General features: G+C 38.8%; 1 protein-coding gene across 9 annotated transcripts in view; it reads right to left on the reverse strand.

Annotated features, from left to right (window-relative positions):
- The window catches only part of stxbp5l (syntaxin binding protein 5L), a 132,521-nt gene that overhangs the window by 61,865 nt on the left and 44,756 nt on the right, over window positions 1-25,900 (reverse strand). For all 9 annotated transcript variants that reach the window (XM_017470435.3, XM_053680927.1, XM_053680924.1 and 6 more), the window contains exons 3-5: window positions 25,467-25,548; window positions 18,427-18,527; window positions 10,337-10,471 (exon numbers count right to left, since the gene is read on the reverse strand). In XM_017470435.3, the coding sequence (XP_017325924.1) occupies window positions 10,337-10,471; window positions 18,427-18,527; window positions 25,467-25,548 (318 nt within the window). The remainder of the gene's footprint in view (window positions 1-10,336; window positions 10,472-18,426; window positions 18,528-25,466; window positions 25,549-25,900) is intronic.

Here is a 25,900-nt window from a genome sequence, read left to right on the forward strand (position 1 = left end):
TAAAGAACTGGCGTCCTGTGTCTCTCCTTGGGACAGATTATAAAATCTTTTCAAGGGCATTAACATACTACCTTAAAAGATTTTTAGCCACAACAGTCCACGAGGACCAGTCATACTGCATCCCAGAACGCTCAATTTTCAACAATCTTTTTCTAGTGCGAGACCTGTTGCACATTATAGAGCTAAATAAGGTAGAGATGGGACTAATGTCACTAGATCAAGAGAAGGCATTTGACAGAGTGAGCCATGGTTATCTTTTTAAGACCCTAACAGCTTTTGGTATTTGTGGACGCTTCATCTCATGGATGAATTGGATGTGTACAGTATGCTGAAAATAAACTGAACACTAACAAGAACTCTTCCCATGCGCAGAGGTGTTCGACAAGGATGTAGCCTGTCCGGCCTGCCGTACACTCCCTCCATTGAGTCCCAGCTAAGATGCCAATGAGAAAATCTGCAAGGGTTTTCAGTGTTAAACCCTAACTTATCTGACGTGACTACAATCAAGCTCACAGCATATGCTGATGATGTGACGGTGATAATAATAATGAGTTTTTATTGTTCACGTATACATTACAGCATAGTGAAATTCTTTTCTTTACATAGGAAGAAAAGAATTAAAAACTAGGGTCAGACATGATACAGCACCCCTGGAGCAGAGAGGGTTAAAGGCCTTGCTCATAGAGTGGCAGTTAGGCAGAGCTGGGGCTTGAACCCCTGACCTTCTGATCAGTAACCCAGAAACCTTAACCGCCAAGCCACCACTGATAAGGTGAGAGGATGACATCAGTCAAGTGTGTTCAGGCCTCAATGTCTTCCAGAGAGCATCATCTGCACATGTGAATCGAAACAAAACTGATGCCTTGCTTCTAGGTCACAGGCAGGAAGAAAATATACCTCACCTCCCCAGCATTGTTCATGGAACAAAGAGGGACTGAGGTTACTTGGGATCTTCATTGGCACAGATCGACACATGCAGAAGAACTGGGATACATGACTAATAAGGTTCTAGAAAAGCCAAATAGATGGAGATGGATTCAATCACAGCTGTCCTATAGGGGCAGTGTCTTAGTGATGCACAACTTGGCTGCCTCAATGCTGTGGCACCGTCTGACAGTATTGGATCCACCTTGAGAACTCTTACACCAACTTCAGAAGTGCTTTGTGGACTTTGTCTGGAGCGGTCCCCATTGGATATGATCCGATGCACTGAGTTTACCAGTGTGTAAGGGAGACCAGAGCCTGATTCATCTCCTGTCCAAGGTGAAGGCCCTGAGACTACAAACTGCTCAGAAACTGTTGTACTGTCCAAGCACTGTGCCATGGGTTAGTTTTTGGCTTGCAGTACTGAGGTTTGCAGGAAGAATGGGACTCGACAGACAGATGTTCTTAATGTCCAATAATGTCACAAAGACTGTGCCTATCAGTCACTTTTATGGAACAGTTTTTAAAGACGGCTCAGCTTAGAATGAAGCGGAAAGATCATTATGGTCTGAACAAACCACTTTTCTATAACACCTGGTTCCCTGAACAAACTGAGTCCAAAAGCAAGATTACTGCTTTCATCTCAGCAGGAGTAGCCAAGGTGGGAGAGCTTATTGACCAGGATAAGCGAGACTGGGTACAAGTACACCAACTTTCCAGAGAGATTGGAGGCAGGTCAGAGTGGATTATGGGGAATGTGGTAAGGACTTTGAAGACTTTGCTCCCCACATCCCTACTGACGTTCATAAACAACTACATGACTGGAGATCCTGACCAAATGCCATTTCCAGAGTTGTACAGAACCCCCAGTGAAGCTCCAGATGATGATGGCGCAGATCAACTTCTCTCATACAAAGGATTTTAAAATGTCCCCTATCCAATGGCAACAAAGGACCAATTGTAGAACTTCTACATAAAACACGAACTTTCAAGAGAGCTCAAAGGCCGGACAGACACAAAGTGGAGAACACACCTGTCCACGCCTCCGTCTCAGTCCCCTACGTGGAGGGTGCTCTATAAGAGTCTCCTATCAAAGCGATCTGGAGACCTACAGTGGCGAGTTCTTCACTCTGCAATGCCGACCCTTCCTGTTTAAGTGCAACTCTCCCCTCTGCAGGTTCTGTGCACTACCAGACATTGTGTTCCACTGCTTTTGTGACTGCCACAGACTAGATCCTCCTTTCAACACAGAATAATCAACAACCTCGGTTCATCTTCTTCTAAAGCAACGTTTATTTTAGGTTTTCATGCAGAGAACACTGCACATTGATCAACTTTCTAGTTAGACAGGCAAAAGTAGCCAAAGCTCTAATGGAGTCATGGACTAAAATGGAACATGAGTTCCATATAATGAATGGCAATATGGAAATGTTTGAAAAGACAAATGAGTGTTTATTTTTGATAACGTATAATGGTGAAATTGTTCTTCATTGGTGTTTGGTTTATTAATCTAACCATCCTTTACTTTCATGTTGAAACATGGAGATCTATTTTTTCTTTTTGAATGAGTGATTATTCTGTTTTTCCTAAATAATTGGTAAATAAAGAGAGTTTAAAAGTAAAAAAAAAAAAAGGTCTCTCTCTGTCTGTCTCTCAGAGTTTGCGAGTGCACCACTGCAGCTCCTCTGACACACGGTGTTCCCCTGCAGCAGGGAGGGGCTGTCGCCGTGTCGGCGGCAGCATGATAAAGTTCTTCTTGCTGACTCATCAGTCTGATGCTGCAAGGTGCTGATGCTGCAACCGATGCAGTTACCGATAACTGCGAGGAAGTAGAATAATGTCTGGTATAAACTTCCTCTTAATGCTGCATTTTGTGTATATACTGTATATATGAGTGCACACACATACACCTTAGGACACACAGATCATAGTCTTTAATCTCAGTTACAGATTATAGCAGAACTCTCTTGTTTGTTTGTGTAGCAGGAAGGAAGAAAGGTGCTGGAAATTAATTTCCTTAAAAGATTAAGCTCCTTGAAGGCGAGATGTTTGAAGTTTCTCCTTTTAATTTCAAATACAAAAACATATTTGATACACAGGAATTACCTTCTTTATGCCTTTCAAACAAAGAAACAATGAAATTAATAAAGCTTCCTTCTGGAAAGACAATATGCAGATAGTACGACTTCTCTGAAGTTTATTTCAAATAATATTTTGGCTTCATATACAGTAGATGAGACATGGCATTTCATAGTACTGCTTATGTAGCTAACCTTGTAGCTATCGACTGTTTGCCTCTTCTATTTCAGCAGTAAGTTCATGCAAGGCTACTTTTTCATAGGAACTTCTAAATAATGCAAATAACAACTGATGAAATAAAAATGACCATCTGGTATCTAACCATCTCTATTAGAGAGAGAGAGAGAGTGAGAGAGTGAGTGAGAGAGAGAGTGAGGGAGTGTGTAAGAGAGAGAGTGGAGAGCGTGAGTGAATGAGTGAGTGAGAGTGGGAGAGAGAGTGAGAGGGAAAGAGTGAGGGAGAGAGAGAGAGAGAGAGACCGAGGAAGACACAGAATCATGAAGTTAACAGGTGGCATGGATAATGAGATGTTACAAGTGTGTGGAAGAATAAACGTGAGCAGTAGACAGACACTTCAGCCTTGGGAGCGTCCACATCAACTGTTCATCCCTGTCACAATCAAAGAGCAGATCCCTCGAACCTCTCTGGCTGCTCGCCACATGTAGACTATTAATGCTCTCTAAAACAGTGAGGCCCATTGATAACCAGCATAATTCATCCCAGCTTCCTGCAGCTCTGCATATCTCCTCAACACATATGGCTATTTTGGGCCTCTCTTTCCCTACTCATTTCAATATTTCTGCCCTTTTGTTTAGTCAATGCTTTCATTTCCCCTGCCACTGAGTCCTATTCATACATAAAACCCATCCCTACGCCCTCTCTCTCTCTCTCTCTCTCTCTCTCTCTCTCTCTCTCTCACTCTCAAAGAAGAAGAAGAAGAAGAGAAGAAGATGCTCAATCTGGTTGAAATAGCACTTAGTAGCAATTGTGGATGTTTGTGTGTGTGTGTGTGTGTGTGTGTGTGTGTGTGTGTGTGTGTGTGTGTGTGTGCGTATGTGTGTGGGCACACATGTGCAATTCTAATGCTCATGCTGAGTAATGAGAGCTTGAAAAAGAAACACCTACAGTATATTACATAATCAATTTCAGCTACATTATACAGAACAACTCTGTGTGTGAATGTGTGTGTGTGTGTGTGTGTGTGTGTGTGTGTGTGTGTGTGTGTGTGTGTGTGTATGTATACGTGCATACGTTCCATCCTTCAGAAATATTGTGCTTAATAAACAGTGTTAAAGAAAGGGCCTATAACTCATCACCACAAGTCAGGACTGTTCATTTCCCAAACGACTTGAGAGATGTGTGTGTGTGCGTGTGTGTGTGTGTGTGTGTGTGTCTGTGTGTGTGTGTGTGTGTGTGCATGTGTGTGCGTGTGTGTGTGTGTGTGTGTATGTACTGTAAAAATATATCTGAGTGCCTCACATACTTAATGTGCTTTGCTTCCTGTGAAATGTCACACGCAAGACACAAGAGTCAACAGAAGCTCTCCAGAAGCTGTAACTATGCTAACACACTCCATTCCCGTGAGGTCACCAGGCAGCAGTACCACAAACACAGCAGTGTGAAGTGCCAGAACACCTCGGAGCTCTCCACATCGTATTGGACTTTGGCAATTCCTTTCCTCTACCACCAACAAGAGCAACAGATTATTTGAGAGCCCTCAGTCCAAATGCACATGCTGAGAGCAATCACGAGCTGAGATTGACTCTCAAAGAACAGGTCCAGAAGCTGATCACCAGTTTTACAGGCTAAGAAATTTCACTGCTCAAGCGTGAACATGTCTGAGCTCTGCAACTGGGAGATTGGATGCATCCACCGATCAAACCAGCTTCAAAGACAAGATGTTTGAATTCTCAGCTTCTATATTTTTTCCATCCTCTATTTACATTTATAGCATTTGGCAGAGCCTTATCCAGAGCAACTTACATTTATTTCATTTAAACAATTGAGCAGTTGAGGGTTAAGGGACTTGCTCAGCTTGGAAGCTTGGTAGTGCTGAGATTTGAATTCACGATCAGTAGTCCAACATCTTAATCACTAAGCTAACGTAATCACTGAGAAAGTTTGTAGCAAGAGATTAAATAAAAGCACAAAGAATATAAGGTTACAGATACAATACATTTATGGTATTTGACCAGAAGTTGAGGGTTAAGGGCCTTGTTCAAGGACCCGGCAATGGCAGGCTGGTAGTGCTGGGATTTGAACTCTCAACCTTCCAACCAAGAGGCCATTGTCTTAACCACTGAGCTTATTGTTAAGTGGGCAATGGTGGCTTGGCAGTTAAGGCTCTGGGTTACTGATCAAAGGTCAGGGATTCAAGCCTCAGCACTGCCAAGCTGCCACTGTTGGGCCCATGAGCAAGGCCCTTATCCCTCTCTGCTCCAGGAGCGCTGTATCATGGCTGACCGTGCGCTCTGACCCCAACTTCCTGACATGCTGGCGTATGCGAAGAAAAGAATTTCTCTGTGCTGTAATGTATATGTGATCAAAAAAGACTCATTATCATTAAATGAGAGCGCAATAAACACCCTGTTTACCAGTTATGTTCATCTTTTAATAAGTATGTTTAGAGATTGCACACTGTAGACCTTCACATGTATGCTAGTCTATTTGTGGGAGTTTAGACCTATTAGACCTATAGAGCCAAAAAAAATTTTTGTCAACCATACCAAATCCTGTGGAAAGTGAAGATGATAACTGAATTACAATATTAGTTATAATGGTAATAACCGTAATGGCTGTTTTAGGTACAAACCATTATGCAGGCAAACAGCTCACATCAGCTTTAATCCATGTTTCATTCTTCAAGCTCATAATGAAAAATCCAGATGTGGCCAATAGTGGTAGTTTGGCTGCAGTTTGAACTCCTGAGCTTCTGACTTCTTTACTGCTCTAATGAGTCAATTAAGGCTTAATGAGTTCATTAAAGTCTTAGGGAGTCCAAACTTTTGCACATGCAATAATCACTGTTTTTTAAGTTCATCAAATATAAAGTGTGCATTAACATTTGCAGAGAAATGTTGTTGGGGTTTTTTTAAATAGTTTGCTGAACTGCTGTACAATATAAGTTTGTGTTTAGTTCTATCAACATCCAAAAATCAATAAAACATCATTTGGCCTGGGGTGACAAAATTCTTGCATAGCATTGTATAAATTGTATCTGCTTTGACCTTATTGAGAACCAAACCTTCATGGCTCAATATCTTACAATTATAGAACTAATACTCACAAAAGATCAATCCAACAGTGAAAACGAACAAAAGACAAGAGTAAGAGAAATGAAAGTGGAAAATTTAAAAGAACATGGCATTTGCTTGAAGTTTGTAGCTTCACCATCATCATACACTAGATTCAAACAACGCAATCACTGAAGGAATTTATTATGCACCAATTTCCTTGGTGAAATCATTCAAGTGGCTACATTCGATTTGTCTACATTCATGATTAACTGATTCTGTGGGATGGGTTAGCAGATGTTAAGGCTTAAAGAAGCTGTACTAGAAAGCGTGCTCATTTTGCAGATAATAAACACGACATGCAAACGTGGAACGTATCCTAAAACATCATGCTGATTTTCCGCAAAGGATTCAGAGGTGTTGCAGGTGGAAAACAGATAACTCAGAGATGTGGGTGGATGGTTTGCAGACATGAGAGGTTTTGCCTTTCTATGTTAAGAATGTGGCAGATACAGTGTGTTCTGTTTTATTTTAGTTAACTCTGCCACAGGCCTAGTAGTTTGGAAGCACACCATGTTCAGAGCACATGCAAATACCGCTGTGTGAGGGGATGCTTCTTCTGCTTGAGGTGCACGTCTGAATATTTGAATATTTGAAGTATACTGTCAAGGTGTGTGCCAAGTTGTCTTACTCCATAAGAAGGCTTTTGTATCTAAGATATGTAAATATGTGGCATATGTGCTGCTCTAGGTTGACATAAGGGCTCTGAATAACTCTGTGTTACAGAACTGAAACAGAGCAGTTTTGTGAGCTTTTGTGGATGATGGAACTTTGATTAGTTCATATCTGTCACTATGTTTTTTTTAACCACAACTGAGATTATTAGCTTAGTCTCGGCTCCAAAAATACTTTTTTCCCTGCCTGTGCCCTTAATTTCTATCTGTGCATCCATGTTTTCTCACAAACTACGACATTGTCTGCTTATTAATCTACATATTATGAATGCTGTTATTCATTTGCCTCGTGCTTCCAGGGTTGGGGGTTCGAGTCCCTTCTCCGCCCTGTGTGGACGGAGTTTGCGTGTTCTCTCCATTCTTCGGGGGTTTCCTCCAAGTACTCCGGTTTCCTCCTCCAGTTCAAAGACATGCGTTGTAGGCTGATTGGCATCTCTAAATTGTCCGTAGTGTGTAAATGGGTGTGTGAATGTGTGTGTCTGCGATGGGTTGGCACCGTGTCCAAGGTGTCCCCATCTTGTGCCCCAAGTTCCCTGGGATAGGCTCCAGGCTCCCTTGTAGGATAAGCGGTATGGAAAATGGATGGATGGATGGAATGTTGTTATGAACAATGTCCAATGTCCTAGTAAAATGTAATAAAATGTTTTATCCTGGTTGGGATCATGGTGAATCGGGGAACACTAGGCACAAAGCACAACACAGGGCACCATGCACACAAGGGATATAAGCAAAAACGTTAATTGGATTGAACAGATAATGAGTCATAAATTAATACAAATACAGATACCAATATTAGACAGACTATAGTTGTTTTATTTTGCCAGAAATTTTTTTTTTCTTTTGTTTTTTTTTCTTTTTTTATTTTATGTGGAGATTCATAGGAGTTAAGTATGATGCTTGTTAGCAGGGATTCCAGAATTCAGCAAAATTTCCACCCCAACTATATCTCAAAAACAACACAAACACACTGCCCAAAAAGTGTGGCCATTGGAAAAGGACTCATTTTTCTTTCTTTTTTTTGTCACTGGTGCACACGCATTTCTGATTTATTCATAGAGCTACTTCTGCATATAGTGCTGACAGTCTACCTACAGTCATGTTTTTGGTAGGTTAAAGGAAACTGTAGAGCCCAGAGGAAACCCAGCGCCATAGAGAGAGCATGCACAGAATATACTGAGCTCAGGATTGTATCTGGGACCCTGGAGCTGTGAAGCAGAAACACTACTCGCTGCATGACCAGGACATCCTTAAACTGTTTTACATTTGTGCAACTGTATAAATTTTTATTTTGTCACAACACCATGATACTAAGCAGCAACAGCTGTCCTCTTTTTTTATGAAGCTAAAACAAAATCACACTTCAGCAGGATTCGGCATCATTTATCATAAGCATCTCATTTTGAACAAAACGCAACACATCTGTGGCATATGTTCCGTGTGCTGTAAATGATAACTGCTACTAATGCTATTCATTTACTTCGATTCAGTGCAATTTTACTCACATTATATGTCCATCCATCCACCATCCATAAACTATAAGATCTCACTTCCCCTCCCCTTACACACACTTCTTATAAGACTACTGAGAAGGCTACACCAACACCTCAGTCCCATGTGTGTTTACTCTGACAAACAAAGGGCTTGTGAATGTCAATCACGTCTCCTCCTACGCAAAAGACTCCCGGATGACAACCGTAAGTGACTGAAGGATGTTTAAAAACCGCGTGCCCTGCTTTCATGACTCGCCCACAAGGCTTTATTGCTACTTATACCTCCTTGTAGGCATTCAGTACCATGTCAAGCATGTCTTGATGTAAGTTAGTTTCTAAAACCAAGAGCACTTGTGCTGCATCTGATTGTTGCGGAATTCTGTTGACAATTAAAGTAGTGGAATTTTCATCCTCTCAACACTTTGCTGTGCCTCTAACTGACAAACCATACAAAACTATATTTCCATATTGATAACAGACTTCAGATAGGCTTCCATGGTGAAAGCCTAAGTTACTGACTAGATATCAATCAGCTCTTCATGCATGTAAGTGTATGGCTTTATTTTGATATATATGTTACAGAGTTTTTAGTACTTAGTACTGAGTCTCCAAAATGTCTGTCAATGTCCCTTCTATTGTTTGGGTTCATGAGTGGCCTGGAACAAGGATCTATCTATTTAAATGTATTTAAAAGTCTACAATTCCACAGAAATGCGGAGCAACAAGTTCTCTTAGGCTATATCCACATTACTCTGGATAAATATGAAAATCTTTTTTTCCCTAAGTTTTTGGCCTTCTGTCCACATGAGAAGGCATTTTTGTCCAGCAAAAATGGAGCTTTTCAAAACACTCTCAATTTGAAAACGCCGTTTTTGCGTGGTAGTATGGAAAAAATGGCGATGACGTATTTTTAGTCAGGTGACTACATCACCTGACTTAAAATACATCATCCCCATTCAACTCAAAATGAACAAGTGTCATGTAATATGGGAGATGGACTAAAATTATGTTTCCCATCAGCCACTGCACCAGGCCACATATCTCTTTCACCTCTTTCATGTTTAGCTCATTAGCACTGGTGTGTATAGTCACGTTCAGCACTGCGCTGTTGGTTTGCGTTATTTACACTGGCCTCATGTTTCACGTTATGCTCGCCATTATTTCGTGTAAGTCTTGTGTGGTATTTTGTTCGCTACATTATTAAATGTTTTACTAAAATTCCGCAATTGCATCTGCCTCTAAATCCTTATCGAGACAGCAAGGTAGTAAATGACGTTGTACTGCAGTTGTTGAGCCTGCTATCCAGTTTGATAGCATTTTTAAAGATTAATGTCACTTTAAGTAAGTAAACGCCTGACGGAAATGATGCAGGCCAAAGCTTCTTGCGTTTTTACATATTCACAGTATAGGGATGTAAGCATTTTCAGACGTTCCACTGTGGACGAGCAATTTTTGGAAAGCGTTTGAACACGTCAGTGTAGACAGAGAGCATTTTAAAGTAAAAATGTGGTTTTCAGATCTCTCTGGATTAATGTGGACATTAATCTAGATATAATCGTGTCCTCTATGATCAATCGAGTAGACAAAAAATGTCAGATTGCCAACAAAATTAACTGTGTAGTTCTTTATCCCTTTAATAACAAAACATATTAAAAACGAATTAGATTAAAGTTGACCTAATTTGTCATAAAAGAAATCAGCAACATTTCCATTTACATGTCTGTGAAATGTACAGCATAAAGAACAACAGCTAAGGAGCGTCCCGCACTCATCTGTCATTTACTACACCTACTGTACAGATAAGGAGGGTCTGCTAATATGTTCATCACCACCAGTGATTTGAAAAAAATGTGTATATTAAAATGCTGGTACTCACAGTTCTATGGCCTTGTTCCACATAATGACATATCCGGACAAAATAAATGACTCAACGTTGACAATGTGTGTGTTTCCTCGCTCTGTTCCAACATAAAGCCATTTACTCTGGAATGGAAGATGACAAAACGTGATCCTAAAAGGGAGAGGAGAGAAAATATTAGTATGAGTATAACTGTAAGAAAAGGAAACTCTGTTGGCACAGGTAGAGCTCATCAACTACATTTAAAAGACTATAATTAATATTTCACCTTTAGGAAAATACCAGTCCATAATTTGCAGTTCTTTGTTTCATGGTTTAAGGTTTACCCGATTACACCAACCTTATTCTTGTACTAATTACATGGTAGTATCTAATTCGCATGAACCTGTTTGGTAATTATTAGGGACGTGTTTTCTTAATATAAACTGTTACCGGTGCAACTGTTTCTAATGACCTGGGTGCAATGATTGAAGACAAAACATTTTAATACAAAACAAACAATGTCCAGCATTGCTTCTTTTAATTATGGCGCATTCAGATGCAAATAAGGTGTCATGTTAACTTAATTCTACACAAATGCATCCAAAAAAAGCTACAAAGAACGCAGATTCTCAATTGAAGCCTAACTTCTCAACATCTCAAATGAACAACCCATTACCAGTGAGATGTGTCCCGTGTCTCTGTCACAAAAGATTTAAAGCTGACTGCAACAGCTCTTATCTTTCTTCCTAATCAACACAACCAGGACCTTTAAAGCCATCATCCAAATCTAACCCAAGTAACCAAAGGTCATCTAAAAATTATTTCACAAACTGTACAACTGTCATTGTGCAGATAATGTAAAACTCCTAAAAGTACTATTTTCCTATGCACTGTAAAACCGGATAAGTTCATTTAACTCAAAAAATTTGAGGAAACTAATTACCTCAACATTTTTCAGTTGATAAATTAATTTCTTTAAGCCAACTACACTTAAATATAACAAGTTTGAGTTAAATTTTTGTTATATTTAAGTGTATTTGGCTTAAAGAAATTGATTTATTAAGTTAAAAATTTTGAGGCATTTAGCTTCCTCAAATTTTTTGAGTTAAATGAACTATCTGGTTTTACAGTGTGTAAATCAGGTGAAATTGGTCACAAGTTAAAGAAGAAAAAACGATGGGGGCATACTGTTATGGTGGTATGTTTCTGTATGTTTTATTCCTCTTATTCCACAGCAATTTGCCAACAATTATAATTTTATTAATGAAAGAATGACAGTTTTTAAAAAAAATCAATTTATAGTTACCTTTAATGTGGTGACCCATCCACCAAACAATTTAGATCTTGTTATCACTCATGTCATCAGCTATAACCAGTTGTTCTCCGTATAAGCCTCACTTCTTTCTCTCTCATGAAGCTAATACAGTATAATCCAGCTTGTCATGTTACTAATAAGCACTTTCCCTGTGCTGACACTGGAGACTCATTCCATAAATGTTAAATAAGCATCTCCTCACAGAAAACTAAACCATATCGAAGATTATATGCTTTTAATCCCATTTATTGCTAGTCTTATCCCTGGGAATTAGTTGCTAATATAGAAATGAGCTCATTAATAAAGTCGCCTCCAAACCTATTGGAACATCAAGGCCAATTCATTTGTTTGTGCTGTATACCAAAGACGTTTGGGGTTTGAGATCAAAAGATGCATATGAGACAAGAGTTTAGGATTTCAGCTTTTATTTCCTGGCATTTATATGTAGATGTGCTAACATGAAACATAGAACCTTTTGTATCAGACCACCCGATTTTTAGGTGAGAAAAAGTATAGGAACGGATAAGTCTTGACGTAAATTAAAATAAATAACCCTTAATATTTGGTTGCATATCCCTTGTTTACAATAACTGCATCAAGCCTGTGACTCACTGACATCATCAAACTGTTGGTCTCTTCTTTTGGGAATGCTTTACCGGGCTTTTACCGCAGCATCTTTCAGTTATTGTTTGTTTCAGAGGGCTTTCTCCCTTCAGTTTCCTCTTCAAAAGGTGAAATGCTGCTCAACTGGGTTAAGGTCTGTTGATTGACTTGGCCAGTCTAAAACCTTCCACTTTTTCACCTAATAAAGTCTTTTGTTGAGCTGGCAGTGTGTTTTGGAAGAATTTGTCGAATGGTGGATTGTGACACTGGTAGGATTGCCAACTCAGCGTGGCTCAAGGTCCCTTTCCAGTACCTTCACACTAACTGTACCTCAGTGGTGGAATGAACTTCCAACCTCCATCCGGACCACAGAATCTGTCGCTATGTTCAAAAAACAGCTAAAGACCCACCTCTTCCGTGAATACCCATCTAACTCCTAAAACACCAACCCCACATTATCCTAAAAAAAACAAACAAACAAAAAAAAACTACTCTGGCACTTACACCTCTACTTACACTTTGCTTCTCTAGAACTAGCACTACTTATATTGTTCTCTGCTTGATATATCGCTTTGCTTGTATTTCCTCATTTGTAAGTCGCTTTGGATAAAAGCGTCTGCTAATTGAATAAATGTCAATGTAAAATGTGATACCTGTACCCCTGCCCTGTGGAGGTTCTTGATGATGTCACTGACTGTAGTTTTGGGGGTTGTCTTCACAGCTCTCACAATGTCAATTGCCAACCTATTCAGTGTCTGTTGCTCAGTACATCAGTGGTTTCTTTCTTTTTCAGGACATTCCAAATTGTGGTATTGGCTATGCCCAATGTTTGTACAATACCTCTGATTGATTTTCCCTCGGATACAGAATGTGTTATATTCTATGTCGTTTACTACGTCTACATATAATAACAGGAAATAAAAGCTGAAATTCTAAAAACTCTCTTCATCTTTTGATCTCAAAACCCAAATATCATCAGTCTACAGCAAAATCAAATTAATCGTCCTTGCCGTTCCAAGAGGACTGTACTGTATAAGCCTGTGATTTGTCTTGCATTGGCACTAAAGCTGCAGTTACAGAAAATTAATCAGCATCTTTTGACCAAACTCAAAAATCACAAATTCAATAGAGCAATTGTATAAATTTGCATAAGACTCATACCCCAAGACATTCTTTATACATGATGTATTCCTCTAAAGCTTTTTATTTTCTTTTGTGCAACAACAAAGCACGACATTTTGTCACATCACTTGTGGTGTCAACACATTTGGCTACGCTCTATGTCTTGTGTCAGATGAACGTCAGTCCCAGTTGGGTACGGGTGTGTATATTTTTAGGATGCTACAATTAATTAGTGCACCATTGCCCCAAGACAAACTGGAGCTAATGAGACATGAGCAAGACACAACAAGAGATGAAACTTCCAGAAGTGAAACTTTCAGACAAGAGCCCTTCCTTTACAAAGTATTAGCCCTGCAAATGGATTTTGAGCAATAGTGTACTGAATATCAGCATGGGTGTAATTCGGATGTTGGTAATCACAGCCGTGCTGATATTCGGTACAAGTGCACACTTACGAGTGTTCACACACAATACAGATAATTTGGAAATGCCAATCAGCCTACAACGCATGTCTTTGGTCTGGAGGAGGAAACCGGAGTACCCAAAGGAAACACCCAGAGCACACAAACTCTGAACACATAGGACGGGGGCGAGATTTGAACCTCCAACCCTGGAGGTATGAGGCAAACATGCTAACCAACTAAGCCAGCATGCCCCCTTAATATGGCCAAAGATTTTGTCTATTTTTTATTCCATCAATGAAAATAGTCCCAAAGAAGCCACATCTGGATAGAGCGGTGGCCTGTTGCCATGCAACGCACAGACTGACTGACAGCGCATAGTAAGTGTAGTAATGCTTTCAGTGTAATTACTATTGCTAGCATTGGAATTTTATGTAGCGAAAACAGACAAGCGGAGTGATACAAACAGTGAAATGTCCCAGTGCTATTATACTAAATACTCTTCAACACCACTTGTCCAATGAAATTATTGGACTGGAACAAACTGTTGTATAATGAAGTACATACACTGAATATTCAATGTATGACATTTTTTGCATTAGTATTTTGGCATTATGGTGCATTTGCTATAACTATATCTATTTTTTTTTTAACCACCTCTCATTTCCCAAACGTCTCTTGTCTCTTTCAATCTGATGAAAACATTTAGACCTGCAGCCTCAGGCCTTGGAGGGCAGTTCTGGGAAAAAAGCATATTGTGAATGATGACTTCTGTCGTGAGCAATCACTCCAGTGAACAACAGTGCAGTCGGGACTTGTAAGGACCATGTCAGCCCTGCTGGCAATGATGCAGCTCTCTGCTCTTTCTACACGTTATACTCAAGGTTTACAAATCTAGAAAAGTGGCGATAAATAGCATTGTGTGAAATAATGTAAAACAAAACGTTATTTTTCCCCTTTAATTAACATAGTCACATATTAGTCTGTGTTTTGTGAATTTTTCACTTATCACTTATATCCTTTGTGAGTGCAGTTCACATGAGCTTAAGGAGGAAAGTAAGATACACCATTCCAGATATACCATTATGTACAGTACGCCTGACGTCAGCACCATTATCTGTGAATGTTATGCTATATTTAGGAACTACTACCTGCACTATTAAGAGCACACAAAGTGGATTACATTAATATAGAACATTGACATTGGTCAAAGCTATTAATATAACACTGACCAAGCAGTTGCGATAAACAATCAATAAGCCAATCACGCGGCACACAGTGAGTCGGTGCAAGGCATATTAATTTGTGTGCCAATTGGGCCGGACTCTCTCTGCAATTCATACAGTGGAATCATCCATCATCCTTATAAGCAGGTTAAGTAGAAAATAAAGACCAACACATTGCAATTTACTCCTGTCTGAGCTCATCATGTCTTCCTCTGTTTCTCTCAGCTCACGCCGCTCTTCTCATAGAGACCTCTGGGAGTCTCGGACAGCCGGGATGATTATATATGTGGCATGCGAGACACTGCACAGACAACTTTGCCTTGTCTGGATAGGAATACTAATCGAGCATAGACGATACCAATGTTTGAATAATTGTTGCAAAATGGCATGTGTATTTCATGCAAACATAGTGAGCATGCATAGATTTGAATAGTGTTCTGAATAGCAGCCTGAGCATTAGTGATAAAAGTTAAGAACTTCATCATTTTTAAAAGGTATCCCCCAAAGTTAAAATTTACATCCCTTAGCCCATTAACATTTACAGCCAGTACAATTAACATCAAATTTAAATGAATTCATGGTGAATGCATTAAATAGTCCATCACTGCAGTTAATTTGATACAGGTTAGTGTTACATGATAAACAATCATGTCAAAAATGTGTCAACAGCTTTTTCTGGGCAAATTTGAACATGTGAACTGTTTCATGGACAATATTTAATTTCTTATCCTCATAACTCTGTAGTAAGCAAGTCACCATGGATACAGCTTATTTTATTATAACTCACTAACCCAGTATTATTTTCATCTCCTAAAGGATTCAGCACTGCGCTGCAAAGAGCTTACTTTAATTATATGTGTAACCCGAATTGCCTGTATATTAACCTAAATAGTCATGTGTAATGAATGCATTTAAAAGATTTGCAGTCTAGGCAGTTAATATTGGGTCACTCTTATGAGAAGAGCTTTTTAATAAAACAACCAAGCATAGAGTAAATAGTGTCACAGAGCCTTAAAACTGCACATACACACTCACTCACTCACTCACTCACAGCCCTGATTGCAGTTTAGCTGGAAACAAAGCAATAGTTATTTTTTCAGATGTAGATAAGAGAGGCTGTGTTTGTTATGCGTGTGTTTGTGGCAGCTGTCAGCGGCTGTGACACTGAGAATCATGGGCTTTATTTGTTTGTTCCAGCCAGGATGATGAGGTGATGATCGTTATCATCAATTACTGGGGGCAGGAAGGAGCTCATTAGCTCCACAGGGACTTAGCGGTGCATGCAGTGACGACCTCGGCCTTGTAGCTCCACTGCAGCATGTGTGCACCGCAGTGACGGGGAGCGAGAGAACTGGGAGGGGCTGAGTGGGAGGAGTTTTTTCGAGCAAACATTAGCAACAATACTCAGCCAGTAATGCACATTGTCCCATGACATCATGCCACATGATAATATCACAAGCACTGTATTCCGAATGACTGAGGGAGATGTGGAGCGGTTTGTACGGTAATATAAGCCCAGAACAAAACATAAACACACATACACAGAGACACACTTGCTCACACACACTCACACACACACTCACACACACACATACATAGTTGGTGGTAAAAAAAAAAAAAAAAAAGTTAGATTAAGGCAAAGAACTTAGTGATGTGGGATTTGATGTAATCATTTTATATCTCAATAGGAGACATGTCGTCTTGAGATAAGCACACAGACACACACACACACACACACACACACACACACTGCAGTAATTTTTTTCACACGCCCAGGCTACGTAAACGCTTGTCAGCGATCTGTCATAGTCACAATCTCTCTCTCTCTCTCTCTCTCTCTCTCTCTCTGATATCACAACAACCGCATCCAATTTTTGGTTTGCTGCCATAGTAATTCCATTTCACCAGGAAACGAATCATTCTTATTTTTTTGTCTCAAACACACACACACACACACACACGCACACACACACACACACACACACACACACACACACACACACACACATATTTGTGTATATTTATAAGTACAAAATCAAAAGTCCATCATGTATATAAATATGCTGGAAGTATATTAAATAACAAAAACAACAGTGTCCGGTTATTCCCCTCACTGTATGTCAGAGTAGGAGTTAAAAACATAAAAGATCAGTCATGTCTGAAAGGATTATTACAGTTGAAATATTGTAATTTGCCCAAACACCTTGGGGAAAAGACCTAAAGTCAAACCCTCTCTACTGAACAAACACATCCAACGGGTGCCTCAAATTTCAGCCGTCTATAATCTCCGGTCTTTCTTCAACAATCTACAAGGAGGATTTCTTCACCACTCTAAAGCCAGGCTAAGTCGAGGTCATCATCTCTTATATAAAGGTGAAGTGATGGGCTTAAAGCCCAGTCATGACTTTCCTGATGTCCTTACTTTGCCATCAAGGCCAATCAGTTTGTCTGAGATGACTCAAAGTTTCCGTCCTAGCTCTGACTGGATTACCCATAGTGCTGTTCTTCCACAAAACTGCCAGCATCCACAACACAAGCAGCACTGAAGATTTGATTTCATAACAGTAAAGAGTCATGGCTTTTATCAGAACTGTGTCTGACTCACTCTGCAGTGCTGCGAAGGAAGTTTGGTTCTCATTATATTATGTGAGCAAAAGTAAAAAGCCGATGATGGTGGTGGTTATTTAATCAGGTACTCTTTCTCCATTTTCACTCGTAGTCTGAAAAATTGAATTTGGTGCTTCGATTGAGAATCTGTGCATTCCACTAAATACTGTATACTGCCTGTGAGGAATTAATTAAATATGAGATCTCAGCACTACACATTAATAAGAGGAAGATTAATCAACTTGTACCACAGTGAGGTTAAATTTTATGAACAGCTCATTCACATGGACTTGTATGGTGGACATCCGTCCATCCTGGACCTGGGGCCAATACCAGGGTACTTGGGGCATAAGGCGGGGGATGCCCTGGACAGGATATTAAAAAAGCATTGTCAGATTGCTGTGATGTAAGTGGAATAAAACGCTTCAGCATGTGCTTTTATAAGAAAAAATAATAAACTTCACAGTGATAATGAATTATTTTCCTAAAGCAGCACACCCTGAAATGTTTTATTCCTTATGTAACAGACTCAGATACTTTGGTTTGTATTAATTCTACAACCCTGAGCTACACTATCTTTATTTTATTTTATATTTATTTCAACTAAAAGTCTACAACCCTGAGTAGCTTCTCATCAAGCTTGAAAATGAAAGTGAGTTTCTGGCTTTGAGCAGTAGCAGGATACAGCACACATACATATCCTTGAGATTTGAAAGCATAGGGGTGTGTGTGTGTGTCCAGAAGTTTGTGTAGCTATGTTGATTAGAATGCATGTATAATACGTCTTTTTACCATTGACTGTGACTTTTGTGTGTGTGGGTGGGTGTGTGCGTGTATCAGCTCACAGCTCACCGCTCTCTGTTGAATTTGAGCGAGTGTAGTATTGCTGGACGTCTCTGACGAAGGTTCCAGAGGTGCAGAGTGTCGTCCGCACAGGCTGTGACCAACGCTCCCTACACACATACACAAGAAACAACATTATCACATTACATTTTAGGCATTTGGCAGACGCCCTTATCCAGAGCAACTTACATTTATCTCATTTATACAACTGAGCAGTTGAGGGTTAAGGGACTTGCTCAAGGGCTCAGCAGCTGCAACTTGGCAGTGTTGGGATTTGAACTCATGACCTTCCAATCAGTTATCCAACTACTGAGCTACCAGTGCCCTATATGTTGTTGTAATCCAAAGGGAATACTATAATATATAGGTTCATCATTGAATGCTAATAAAAGCCAATTAGCATCATACCATTAACAAAACATTGAGCTCCAGCCACCACTCACAGTGAGTGCCATAAAACATTCAGTTGATCTATTCTTGTATATTGAATTTGGATAGGCGTGCATCACCTCGGGACTTAATCTCATGTCTTTAAGCTACATGAATCTTGTTAATGGTCAATTAAGCAGAAGCATGTGGCTGAAATAAGGTTCACAGTCAGAGATCGACAGCTGGGTGTCACAGTGGGCCGGCCTCTCAATGGCAGTCTTGAGACCAGACATTATGTCAGAAGTTTAGAAATGAGAGCTGAAGCTAATTCTCAGTGCCATTTACAGCTAGCAAGGAAGAGATCAAGAAGTCCAAACCTGTCATCATTTACATCATTGTGTATTCAGTACAGCATTTGTTTTGGCTTCTGACACTGTGACAGAAAAATTCTTAATTTCCAAAGATAAATCATGTACTTGACACAGCCTGTAATTTCACCCCTTCTACTACTACTACTACCACTACTACCATTACTACTATTACTACTACCACTACTACTATTACTACTACTACTATTAATACTACTATTACTACTATTACTACTACTACTATTAATACTACTAATACCACTACTACTATTACTACTATTACTACTACCACTACTACTATTACTACTACTACTATTAATACTACTATTACTACTACCACTACTACTATTACTACTACTATTAATACTACTATTACTACTATTACTACTACTACTATTAATACTACTATTACTACTATTACTACTACTACTATTAATACTACTAATACCACTACTACTATTACTACTACCACTACTACTATTACTACTACTACTATTAATACTACTATTACTACTATTACTACTACTATTAATACTACTATTACTACTACCACTACTACTATTACTACTACTATTAATACTACTATTACTACTATTACTACTACTACTATTAATACTACTATTACTACTAATACTACTACTATTAATACTACTATTACTACTATTACTACTACTACTATTAATACTACTATTACTACTATTACTACTACTATTACTACTACAACTACTACTAATACTACTACTACTATTAATACTACTATTACTACTATTACTACTACTACTATTAATACTACTAATACCACTACTACTATTACTACTATTACTACTACCACTACTACTATTACTACTACTACTATTAATACTACTATTACTACTACTACTATTAACACTACTACTATTACTACTACTACTATTAACACTACTACTATTAATACTACTATTACTACTATCACTACTACTATTACTACTACTACTATTAATACTACTATTACTACTATCACTACTACTATTACTACTATTACTACTACTATTACTACTACTACTATTAACACTACTACTATTACTACTACTACTATTAACACTACTACTATTAATACTACTATTACTACTACTACTACTACTATTAATACTACTATTACTACTATCACTACTACTATTACTACTACTACTATTAATACTACTATTACTACTACCACTACTACTATTACTACTATCACTATTACTATTAATACTACTATTACTACTACCACTACTACTATTACTACTATCACTACTACTATTACTACTACTACTATTAACACTACTACTATTACTACTACTACTATTAAAACTACTATTACTACTACCACTACTACTATTACTACTACTATTAATACTAGTATTACTACTACTATCATTAGCACTGCTACTACTACTACCACTACTACTACTACTGCTACTTCTACTACTACTAGTACTACTACTGCTGCTGCTGCTACTACTACTAGTACTACTACTACTACCACAACTCCTACTACTACCACTACTACTACTACTACTATTAATACTAATACTAATACTATTACTATTAATACTACTACTACTACTGCTACTACTACACCAACTACTGGTACAACAACTACTACTACTACTACTATTAGTACTACTACTATTACTACTACTACTACTACTGCTGCTGCTGCTACTACTACTATGGTGGCCATACTCTATGCTAGGGTGTACTGGCTGCTCCTTACCCCTGCTCACAAAAGTCCTGTTTAGTGTGTTAAAATGTGTTTGTATGTATTTGTTATGATCAGTGAATAGCAGCCTAATGGAAAGCTAATACTTTTAGTTGAAATATTTAATATATTTAATATTACTTATTTTAATTATCTGCATATAATTATTTCACCAAGATCTTTAAATAATCTAATGCAATTACACATTTTTTTCATAAATGAATATGCATGAAAATGCATGGGGAAAAGACATGTCAACTGTTCAAAAATAGCCCAAACCTGCAAGAAATCCACACAGTATCTATACTGCTCTATGAAAATGTCTGCTGTTAATTTATCCCTAGTTCTGTGAGGTGAGCAGTGTCACATGCAGAACTGCTGCTAGGTGTCCAAACTTGAATAGATAGAGAAAAATAGTGTTTGAAAATGAGTTAGCATACTAGGACACCTTAACTAACTAACTAAATAAATAAATAAATAAATAAATAAACATAAATATGTATCACCAAAATGATGTGGAAATGTTTTTATTTACTTTTTACTTTTGCAAGTTTTCTTCTTCTTTTTTTTTTTGTTTGTTGCAAATCTCCTTGCAGAGATTGCATTCTATAAGGTGATGGTAAAAAAAAAGTCAGTCTGCTACAAGATGTCTGTTAACTAAGTGTGCTTACCTCATCACGCAGTGAATGTCATGCCTTGACCAAGTTGTTGAATGGATATGTGCAGGCATGAGCCAGAGTTCAAAACGTTACAACTTTACTTGTGGTTGAGATACATGCAAAAGAGAAACATATTGCAGCTCAGCAAAACTTTATACACCTAGCAGAATATAGGATGACTAATAGTCAAATTTCATATGTTTCTCAAGGCCGCCACACAAATGCATACGTATGAAAGAAAACTCTTTATGTATGATCTTGTACAATATATTTAAACTCATACAGTTTTTTTTAGGCTCGTATGCCAGTTGCATACATTTTCCCCCATAGAAAGAGGTCTGACTATGCATAACAACAAGTGCAAACAGTGTAACAAATCAGGAGCTTGAAGTGCTAATCACGCACAAAAAAATGGTGACTGGTTTTAGCTGTGTTTCTTTTATTCTGTCCATTTTCCATATTCACCATGTAAAACAGTCTGCCATGCTCTATCCACTGCTTCCTGTCTCTTGCTTTCATCTGTGGAGCTTAATGAAGCAGGTGACCAACACCTGTGTTTCCATGATGATTGTGTTTACATGGTAAACATGTTTACCATCGCTGAACCCCAGAGACAATAGCACTTTATGAGCTGGGGAAAATAGAAGGAAGAAAGAAAACAGAGAGAAATAGCAAGAGAGGGAGTTAAGCAAGGACTTTTGATCCCAACTGAGGATAAATCACTAATGTTCAATGACCTCGGGTATTTTTTGGTGACCGTATCTCTGTTCGTTGCAGCACTCGCATCGCTGGTTGTATATACTGTTTATGAGAGATGTGTGGATGAGCTCTGAGGTCTGTCTGCCACCAAGCAGCTTCATAACCAACCTGTTGCCATCCCCTCATCCAAAATACAAACCAGCAGTGTGTGTCTGTGCACTAATGTCATCCCATAACACAATTATGATTCACATGCTTCCTCTCTCGTGTCACTATAAAGTTTCATTATGAAATAATGAAACACACACACACACACACATACACTGCAACGGAAATCAATCCCAAATCTTCTTGGGAAATGGTCAATGTGTGTGCACAACTCCCAGCCAATCAGTGCATCTTAGGGAATGTGTGTCAATCATCTCATTGGTCAGTCATCTCATGCAAACTGGTTCCAGCGTGTGCTATAAAATCAGTGAGGCATGAGACATGAAATACAAGAGACGTAAAGACAGAGAGAGAGAGAGAGAGAGAGAGAGAGAGAGAGAGAGAGAGAGAGAGAGAGAGAGAAGCCTTATATCTGTTCCATTTGACAGCATTGCAACCAAACACTGCTGACTGACTGCCTGTGTGGTTAAGATGAGGCCAAACAAATACACTCTACTCACTGTCTCTTCCTGTCCTCTCATTTTCAGCTGTTACGTCCCCTTAACCTTCATAACAGCACTGTCATGTATATACGTTTGTTTGTGTAAGAGAAACAGTATTATATCATACACTGTTCATTTGTTTCATTTTTATCTGTTTGGTTGGTTGTTTTTGTAGGCAATTTTCTCCAAAGTTGGTCATAATCCTCATTTACACACGCATCCTTCGTCTGAAATGCAAGCACAAGCCTAGTGGAAAATAGGACGACATCTTGATGGCTACTTAAAACATTAGCACAGTGAAGCGACAACAGGAGTCGTTGAATGAAAAGAAAAAAGCCTGGCAATTCAGAAATGAGAGGGCTGTAGGCATTCACACCAGGGACGAAATTCCTCATCAGACGAATGGTATAGTCCGGAATGTGTCATTTATAAGAGAATTTCAAGGCAACTCTGAAATGTACATAGTATGTGTGCTCAATAAAACACAGTTTGAAGGCTGCAGGTGTGAATATAAAGCCTGAATAACCCCAGTAAAAGTATGCTGATAATAATACCATTCAGATGGCAGAATTAAGGAAGCCCCGAGCAGTTGTGCATAATTTTTTTTCTTTGTTGTTTTCTCGTGATCACAACTTTTTTTTTCTGTGTACTTGACATCCATCATCCCGAAGTCAATGGTTTTTTTGAATGAGTTTTTGGTTAAAAGCCTGAAATCAGGTTTGTTGTTAACACAAGCTCGAGATATTTTCATGTTTTATTCTACGACGTAAAATACATCAGTAATAACCCACTCGTGATTTTTTAAGCTTTTACATGTCTTGAAAAACGTGCTTGCTTACAAGTGGCTAAACGGGAGGTTGTCGGTGACAGTAAACTTCATCACGTCGAACAGGAAAACTCATCTACAATACTACGGTCTCGTTGTGTTTATACTCGCGCTCTTGCGAAATATTCCAACTCAAACTTTCCAACTTGTAGATTTATCAATTTATATTGTTTTCCAATAGAATACAGATTGAAAGAGTTGTCAGAAGCTTGGTGGTGGTGATGCTGAAGGGTAAAATGATGTCATGAGAAAACAGCTTTTTGTTATGTGAAGATCGTGAGAAAATGAAATCATGAGCACGAGAAAACAAAAATTATAATGCATGACTGCTTAGGGCTTCTCTATATAATATAAGAAAGTGTGATGATGATGTACGATTTGCACAAGATAAATGATCTCAGTAGCCTATTAATCACAGAGATGGGAGTCTCTTCACAATATACCCATGGTTGGCATACACCTTATATTAATACAAACTTTATAATAAATGCATGTTACGGTCGTATTAATGGCCATATATATCTCTAGTCTTTATCTGTGCTAGGACGTCAATAAATTACCTTAAACCCCTGCAAGGTCTTTTAAAACGTCATTTATATTTTATCATTGTGGTTTTCAACGCTTGATTTTGGATTGATTTTGGCAGGAGACAATAGAAAAGAATGCTTCCTGGAGTGTCTTTATACTAAAGAATGTGCAAAATATCTTTTCCCACAGGATATATTGAAATCTTTAGCGACATCAGCTTGGACGGGATATACAGTACATTTCCTGGGATTATTTCCACTGGTCATTATATTGTATAGAAGGTCAAATACAATGACTGACATGACAGATTTGTTCATGACTAAAGCTGCAGTAATAATTACATCACCCCACCTCGTTACGGTATGTACAACTAATCTAATCAGTCTAATCTGTCAGAGGTTATAAGTGGAAAAGCCCGAACCTGCAAGCTAGTCTCCTAGGAGGGTGAAATCTAACACATACATTCTCTAACTCTTTTTTTTTTCAATCAGAAGCCAAAAAATGGAATTTGCTCCTGTTTTGGGTGAGCCTATTTTCAGCACTGAATGTATTTATGATGTCACAATCCACAGTAGTGGTTAATGGCTCGTATGAATGTAGACACTCAGGGCTTTAAGAATTTGCAGTTTTTCATAAGTATTTTTTTTTTTACCTAGCCTACTAGGTTTAAATGTTTTAATTTTATTGTGGCAGTTGTATACGGTGTTTTATCATCAGAACAGCTTTAGTTCTGCTGTCTGTTTTATCTCTGTACAAGTGTTACTGTGGAGAGGTGTGAATTGTTCACCCAGCAAGGGGCTCACACCCCTCCTGTTTCCCATCACCCTGCTGACCAGCAGCTAAACACAGAGTCTACACAGATACTCTACACACAGAAACCCAACCGTGTCCTGACTAATCTTATTGATCAAACAGATTTGTAGCAATAATATTATTCACTTGTTTTAATTTCTATTCTGGTAGCGGAGTATGCTCGAGGCTCAGTGCTTACGGTTCTGGGTTACTGATCAGAAGGTCAAGGGTTCAAGCCCTAGCACTGCCAAGCTGTTGCTGTTAGGCCCTTGAGCAAGGCCCTTAACCCTCTTTGCTCCAGGGGTGCTGGTATCATAGCTGACCCTGCACTGATCCTGTTTCCCAGCAGTAATGAATCAGCATGTGATGTGTGCACACAAACACCCACTCAAGAGTGTGCAATCGCTGTGTGGTTTTGTTTGTGTGTGTGTGTGTTACCTCGTTTATAAGGAACTGCAGTTGCAGTACAGCCGCTCCACTCTCATGCTGACAATAGCAGTCCACTCCTGGCCGTCCCAGACTGATGACATCACAGGGTTAAGTCAAAGCATTTAGTGATAGATAGAGCTCACGGTTAAAGCTAATGGCTCTGGCCTTTACAACAGCACAGTCTGAACATGTTTAAGGTCTGAATGATGCCGTGTGATGTGTGTCATTTACTGATGATCCTCATGGCACCCAATTAGCATTTATCACATCACGATGACCTTTTGCAAAGAGGTAGAAGAAGGGCCATAGATAAAAGAATATATTTTGAACTGAAATGATGCAGATAGAATATGATGATTTAGGGCTGTTTTGAAGATCATAACTTTTGCTAAGTAGGGATATTTTATTGTAAAACATGGTTTCCTTTCTTAGGAGGTTAAGGC

The sequence above is a fragment of the Ictalurus punctatus genome, chromosome 6 (assembly GCF_001660625.3).
Source record: "Ictalurus punctatus breed USDA103 chromosome 6, Coco_2.0, whole genome shotgun sequence".
NCBI lineage: Eukaryota > Metazoa > Chordata > Actinopteri > Siluriformes > Ictaluridae > Ictalurus > Ictalurus punctatus.